The sequence below is a fragment of the Haliotis asinina genome, chromosome 7 (genome assembly GCF_037392515.1).
Source record: "Haliotis asinina isolate JCU_RB_2024 chromosome 7, JCU_Hal_asi_v2, whole genome shotgun sequence".
Lineage (NCBI taxonomy): Eukaryota > Metazoa > Mollusca > Gastropoda > Lepetellida > Haliotidae > Haliotis > Haliotis asinina.
In genome coordinates, this window is record NC_090286.1 from 5,508,021 (window position 1) to 5,515,748 (window position 7,728).

General features: G+C 41.4%; 1 protein-coding gene across 1 annotated transcript; it reads right to left on the minus strand.

Moving 5' to 3' along the window:
• Nucleotides 1-824: 824 nt before the first annotated feature.
• On the minus strand, nucleotides 825-4,484 carry LOC137290475 (forkhead box protein E3-like). Its single transcript, XM_067821429.1, has 3 exons — nucleotides 3,804-4,484; nucleotides 2,817-3,142; nucleotides 825-2,057 (listed from the first exon to the last, which is right to left on the minus strand). Exons 1-3 carry the CDS (start codon nucleotides 4,258-4,260, stop codon nucleotides 1,410-1,412), a joined length of 1,431 nt encoding a protein of 476 aa, XP_067677530.1. The 5' UTR covers nucleotides 4,261-4,484; the 3' UTR covers nucleotides 825-1,409.
• Between the last annotated feature and the right edge of the window lie 3,244 nt (nucleotides 4,485-7,728).

The window sequence follows — 7,728 nt, forward strand, 5'->3', positions numbered from 1 at the left end:
TCATATGTTTAGCACTTCGATAGCACCAAGACCATGGGTATGTTGCTGACACACATAGGGTTTTTATTCCAGGCGAACTGGGATTCGAAGCCGTGCGTTCGAAGGGGATGTAACTCTGCAGTATGGCACCTTCAACTGCCGCGCGATTCATGCGCTTTTTATTGATGAACCGACTCCATTTATGAACACAAATGTGTAAAGCGAACGTGAATTGTGGTTTTAGGCTTTAAGATGCAGTGATCTGCATAGTGCCATGGTCCAATAAGCTATCTGTCATGGGATCCGATGACGTCGACAATTGTTTCAGTGAGTGAAAGTGGCTTTTCCCCGCTTTTAGCAATATTCCAGCTGGGAGCACCTTGAAATGGGGGTTCATACATTGTATCTATGTGGGAAATCGAACCATCGGCGTGAAGAGCAAACCACCAGGCTACCCACAAATTGTGTTTCAGTCTACATTCAAATTGCAATTTTGTTTAATCTCGAAATACTCTTGGCCAGTTTGAATGACAGTTTTGAGTGAATGAGAGACTTCAGTTACACGCTGCTCTTAGCAATATTCTAGCAATGTCACGGTGGGGGACACCAGATATGGGCTTCACATGTTGTAACCATGTGAGGAATCGAACCCGGGTGACGAGCGAACGCTTTACCCACTGGGCTACCCCACCGACCCGACAGTTTAGAAGTTGATGAAGCATAAGTAAGATATACTTTATAGATGACAACTTGTTATTATAGTATGACGCGACGCTGCGGTATATATTCTAAAACCATTGTCAACTTGATCATATTCCGACGTAACAAAATATCAAAGCTCAAAATTTTCAATTCATGTAATTTTAATAATAGGCAACATATATACAGAAATGCCGGTTCTAACATTATGCCTCGGGTTTTAAAATTATGTTTTAAAACACAATAAATGCTTAAAAGCAAGTCATCCACGTCCGCATTCATGAGAAGGATTTCGGTTGTAAATCCAAAATAGCAAAAGAAGCTTTTAGTGGTACGCAAATACCAATAGTATCGTCGGAGAGGGGTCAATCCGGGCATTTTCTTGAGATTCATCACTAAGCACACATTACAATAAATACTGGTCATTGAAATAGTTTAAAATCGTATCTTGTGACACCCTCGAAACAGCAAACAACTTTAAAAAAAAAACACTGATAAAATACAATAACAGGATTAGACCAATCTTAGACCAATCTTAGACCAGTAGGCTTCAAGTTGTTGCTATAAAACCAATACGGTTCACATATCGACAGAACACGCTTCACATAACCGGACACGTTTCACATAACAGGAGGCGTGATGTAAACAGTACATACTTCACGTATCACGTATGATAGCCAGATATACAGAGTAAGCATACGTTAATTTGTACAACAATGTCACATTTAGCACTATGACGATGAGACCCAGTCTTGACTGGTTGAATCAGTAGCACTATGAGAAAGCTGGGAATACCGGGACTGAGGGTTAGCACCAGGGACCATATAAGGCATGTAGGAGTAGGCGCTGTTCAACATGCTGTAGGCGTTCACGTTGTAGGCGTCCATGTAGTTGGCGATGCCAGGCGGCGTCTGTCCCAAGGCCGCATACGCTGGGTTGTTCCACATCGGCACTCCCATGCCTTGTGTCTGGTAGAAGGGTAGAGCTTGATGAGCCTCAGGGGGTGAGGACGAGGGACTTGATGATGCCTGACCCTGTGAAGGCTCGGGGGAGGGGGTGCAGCTGGATATTGAGCACGATGCTGGGTAGGGGGATGAGAGATCGGGAGATTTAGCTTCGTAAAGGTTCTCCGGGGGTGAGGACTGGTGCCGGTTAGCGGCGAGATAAGGGTTCCATATTGCACCAGGTACATTCTCCTGAGAGGTAACACCTGAGTTGGACAGAGGAGATGGTGTAGATGTTGTTGATGAGGGTGGGGTTGTGGTCATGTGGCCTCTTGGAACGCTCCAGTTTGGGGTGCTGGCGTTTACACACTGGGCTGGGTCTGCGAAGCCGTAGGGTGTCGCTGGGGGCATGACAACTGCGTTTGGGGCCAGGTCCTGACAAAACAGGATGATGACATTTAGTAAAGACAATGAAATAGGAACAAGAGAATGAATGAAAACACACCACAATTTTTTATACATTACAAGACACAGATTCTTACGGGATGAGATTCAGTGAGTGAGCGAGCTTAACGCAAAGTCAGCAATTTTGCAGCTAATCGGGGTGGGTTTGGGGTGGAAATTACATTTTCCATGTTAATATCGCCAACATTTAAAAACAGCATAACATTTGTTACAGTAAAATGATCCTCCATGTAAATCGTCTTTATTTAATGATGACGTTTTGATTTAGGTATAAATTTGGCTTGACAACAGTAGAGGTATCTATGCGATCGCATCATAAGTATCACCCATTTATGATAGTGCGTAAGAATAGACGATCAGTGTATGTCGAGGTGTTTTGCCTGCCAAATGAAAATGACTGAATATGGTTTTACGCCGCTATAAGCAATATTCCAGCAATATCAGGGTGTATAGGATAACTGTATATGGATGACAACTTCTTTAATACTGGAACACGACGTTTCGATACAGGTTCTTGTATCGTTTTCCAACTTCTAAAATATGCCTCTCAAGCAATATCAGGGTGGGCTACATCAGAAATTGGACTCCACACATTGTATCCATGTGAGGAATTGAACCTTCGCCTTCGACATGACGAGCGAACGCTTCAACCACTTGGCTACCCCACCACCCCGATTCCCACATGAGAAGGTACAAATCCCATATACGTGTATATAGAATGCAACGCACCTGTTTTCTGCCTTTACGTCTGACTCCGTCTTTGTAGCGGTAGCGGCGTCGTAGGAAGCTGCCGTGGTCGAACATGTCCTCGTAGTTGGGGTCGATGGCCCACTGGTGGCCCTTCTGGCCAGGCTGTCGGGGCAGCTTCATGAAGCAGTCGTTGAGGGCGAGGTTGTGTCTGATGGAGCCCTTCCAGCCCTTTGTGTTGGCGTGATCGCGATAGTAGGGGAACCGCTCCTCGATGAAGCCGTAGATCTCATGCAACGTCAGGCGACGATCGTCCGAGTTGGCGATAGCCATGCTGATCAAAGCAATGTAACTGTATGGCGGCTTGCCTGGAGAAAACAGATAAAGGTTGAGTATTGACATGAACGAAGAAATTAAGTGAGTGTGTGAGTGAGTTCAACGCCGCTTTAGCAACATTTCAGCAATACATGTCGGGGTACATCAGGTATGACCGAATAAATTTAGTGAGTTTAGTTTTACGTCGCTTTTAGCAATATTCCAGCTATATCACTTTAGGGGGCGGGGGTTCATGAAATGGGCATCACAACTGTAGCCACGTAGGCAATAGAACCGGGTCTTCGGCGTGACGACAAACGCAGTAAACACTAGGCTACTCCCACCGCCCCAAACAAATGAAGACTTGCCACACAAAGCAACTATGTTTCCATATATTAATAATAAACAATTCCCAAACGTCATAATGATCAAAATCAAACTTTAGAAACATTAGTTCTTAAAGTTTCTTTATCCAATGGACTGAACTCCCGTGCTTGGTGAAAGGTGAAAGTGCTTGCAACAGCGTAATGTATGCAATACCAAGTGCCAAGTTTGCAAACGTTGACGGTATTATAATCGCGACTTTGCTCGCAGTATCAACCACTAAATTCGTCTTAATGAAACACTGGGCTATGATGTCTTGATGTTGCTGGAATGTCGTTGACTGCGGCGTAAAATAACACTCAGTTTATCTATGCTGGGAGTGTTGTTTACCTTTAGGAATTGGTCGTTTGCGTTTTCTGGAGTTCTTTGGGGCAGGCGTGGTGTCGTCTGCTATAGGTGGGGAATTCTCCGTGTCCGCCTCACTTGTGCTTGCTGATGGGCTGTTAGAGCTTGCAAGGAGATCGTCACTGTCTTCACTGGGAAGGGCGTTGAGATCCGGCTTCGAGTCTCTCGACTCCTCATCAATGACGAGGTTGGAGTCGATGGAGGTAGCGTTGCTACCACCTACGTTGTACAAATCTGCCGATGTGTAATATCCAATTTGTTTAAAATCAAGCGCCTTGCCAACTTGTTGGGGAAAATGTATCCCGCGAAACTGATCCAGGTGTTCACCGCCGAAGTACATCGGCATGTTGACTTCTGCGCTGTAGTCTGCCATGTCTAGTTTACTCGTCGTCTGAAGGTGTTGCAGGTTTGTACGGTTTTCAAGTGGTTGTTGATTCTGCATGGTGGGTTAATATACAGTGAGACAGGCTGACAGTGGCTGCTCAAGTTAACTCTCACTTTTGATTCCCCTATCCTTGACCATGAGCCCTATATGTCAACGCAGAACAATGCAACAACCTGGCTTCTGTCGCTGGCTGCTATTAAGCCACACCCACCCATTGAACACGCCGCTTTTGCTCCTCACGTGCAAGCACGTGACGGTGACCCCACTGACAGGTCACGGTTGTATGTTAGCCAATCACAACGAGAGGATTTCGTCATGGATGATTGTGCAATATGTTACAAACATGTATTCCCCGTGCGGATTAATTGAAAGTGCCAATTTGGAGTTTTACCTCTAAGTCAACACGCCCTTAAGATTAAACAGGTCACATGTGCGTCATATTTTGCTTTCGCTGATTAATAATACATAGTTTCAGCAATGGTAAATATCCCAGATCATGCACACATAATTATTTGTATAAATAATATAATACGATATCTAACCATCACAACACAACTGAGAAAGAATACTACTTTGACAGGCATTTTTGAAGTTGAGTTGATGAAGAGCAATGACATATTTTATGGATATACAACTTCTGTTATTTTGGATAAGGTGAGGTCTCGAGATAGATTCCGCTTGCTTGAAAACGACATTTGAATCTATGTTGTTGAAATGTCGCCTCTCACAGAATAAAAGAAGTCGTATATAAAAAAATTGTCATCATTCTCGACAAAGATTAGTATGTTATATATCAAACGATTTAAAGAGTTGAAGCGAAATAACTTTTTAGAATAATTACACGACCCGTTAGTCAACTTTTCTCCATTTTTTCTCATTGTTCAAAGCGACTGTGGCCTCGTACTATAAGTATCGTTTCTCAATACCTATCCCCTCTTGAAAAAAACAACAACACGCCACCGAAGACCGTGACCGTCAATGATAGGTCAAAAGAGATCGTATAAACGGACAGAAAGGTATACACTTAAAATGAGTTTGACAATAAATGCTTAAAACATGCATTGGGTGAACAGATTGAGAAACACTTCAATCTGTTAAAGACACAGCGAGGATACGTCTATCAGGTATATCATCATCAAATAACCATTTTATTTTGTTACATGTTTGACCGCCAAATATGAGTGTATAGTTCTTTTGCTAGACAGTTTGGATGATGATGATGATGATGATGATGATGATGATGATGATGACGACAACACTTCTTCTCATATTATATTTAGGTCCTATGTAAAACTGTGCGATGTGTGGGCTCGTTACAGAAATAATGTCCGTTATTTTCGGCCGCAGATAGAATCACATCCAACTCAAAAATCGCACCGTAGAATCACAAAGTAATGTTGCGACCCACATTATTGCAATAATTGTCTGCGTAAATGCAAGACGGGTTAATTTGCTTTTGTGTTGTGAGGAAACACAAATGGAGAGGTATGAAGACTGCTCCTGGTTCGACTTATTGCTCTTAGTCGCCGTGGTATAAGTTATGACAGACCTAAATGTGTGACAGTCACAACTCGCAGATTAAAAGACAAACTACTCGAAGCGTTTGAAAGACGCCGCACCAGTCGGAGAGGGCAATGAATGAACAATTGGAAATGAACAATTGGGCCGATATAACACATTTTTCAAAAAAGAGTGTTTGCACAAAACAGGTGATTTATCTAAATTGATAGGACAACTGTCTGTGTTTATTTCACTCTCAGTTTTCGAAACGTTTACATTTTTGCAGATAGCTTTTTGTAGGTCTGTAGAAACTTGTCTGATGACCGTAACTGTTGCGTTGCTGTAAACTTCAGAATTCAACAAAAGTAGCGATGATATAGTGGACTTTCATGGTGCCATACACTACATATATATAACAGAACTTGAACGTGGTAATAACTATGTCATGAATTCAGAGGAACACTTTTTTTATAGATAAGGAGTGCAATAGATCAGACGTTTCTGTGCAGATCCTAACACCACTGTCAACAAATGGAAACGCCTCATCCATTGCAATAAAGAAGTTTTCTGTCCCTAAAAAGTTTTTCTCTTCATCACACCAGCTTTTACATGCCACTTAAAGAAAGTCATGCTTTCGTTGAAAATAATATTTCTATATAATGTTTACTCCGCGGAGTGTATTATGCTAACATTCCGATTTTCATTTCTATTTTGAAAATTCCTTTTCATGAAGAATGCCATTCCTCATTTTGGTTTCAAATCAAAGAAAATATAAAAACGTGATCTTACACCTGAAACATAAGCACGCCACGAAGTTCATTATATTCTTCAGTAAATGAAACAAGGCGGTTGTACTGTCGGCCCCTTTGAAGTCTACGTGGTGGCTACTTTGTATGTACTTAATCTGTTCTAACATCCATTTACCTGTCCGCAAACACCGATCACAACAATAAACGATTACTCAAGGGGATCAATTTTGTCGTGACCCTAAGATCAAGCCTCACAGGTGTCAAAGTCGTTCCCAAGGTGCCATCGAAGCAGGTAAAAACAATAGCTCCACACGAGACGGCCATTGTCCTTATGCTAATATATATGTTTCCACGCGGGTCGGGAGCTCTAATTGACTTTAGATAGGGTTTTAAGGCTTAATCTTCTCCTATCAGTCTTTGTATCAAAGACTAATCGCTCAAACCAAAACAGCGAGTTTTAATTTTTTTGTATAGGTGTCTTAATCCTCATTTTACAAATTCAGTTTTTTAAGTGTTCATGGCGCCAGCCTGGCGCTATTCGACCCGCTGAGTGAATCTTTTGATATCTGTGTCGTATACACGATACGCGCTACTGTTATATTATAGGATTCGCTTGCACATTAATTAATGCAACTGTTTTCGAAGAAACACACGAAAATGATGTCAAATTGTGGAATATTTGTCCACCCTACAACACAGAGAATATTAACATAAAAAGTCGATGACATCATTAATGAAGGCCTTTCCCGATGGAAATACAATTAATTTCAAAGTGAAACAAACCATAACAACTTCAGCTGTGTTGTAGCAACCTTAGTGAGCACAGGTGCGATAGTTTTATTATGACTTTGTCTAGTATTTAGCTTTTTCGTCAATGTACTAGGTAATTGTAGTCTCATTGTCTCGTTATGAACTTTCCCGTAGAAACCGCTGACAGGAAACAGCGAATTTTACAACGAAGGCACTCTGTATTATCTTTTGATAATATAATATTAATAATAATATCTCTTAATCATACTTGACTTTTATGTATATATTATAACTTTTACAAGTACTGTTAAATAATTCTCATTAACCTCACGCATTGTAAAAATGTGAAGATTATGGAATCTGTGCCTTATTATTTCACTATTCTCTACATAGGTGTTACAGGTTTATATACAATGATTGCGCTTCGTACAAATTATGTCTTGCTATCTTAGTTTAGCTGAATAATTCCATAAACAAAAGATGCTTAGTATAAATTCTGTACGGTGTGTTGGTCTGAAAAATATAT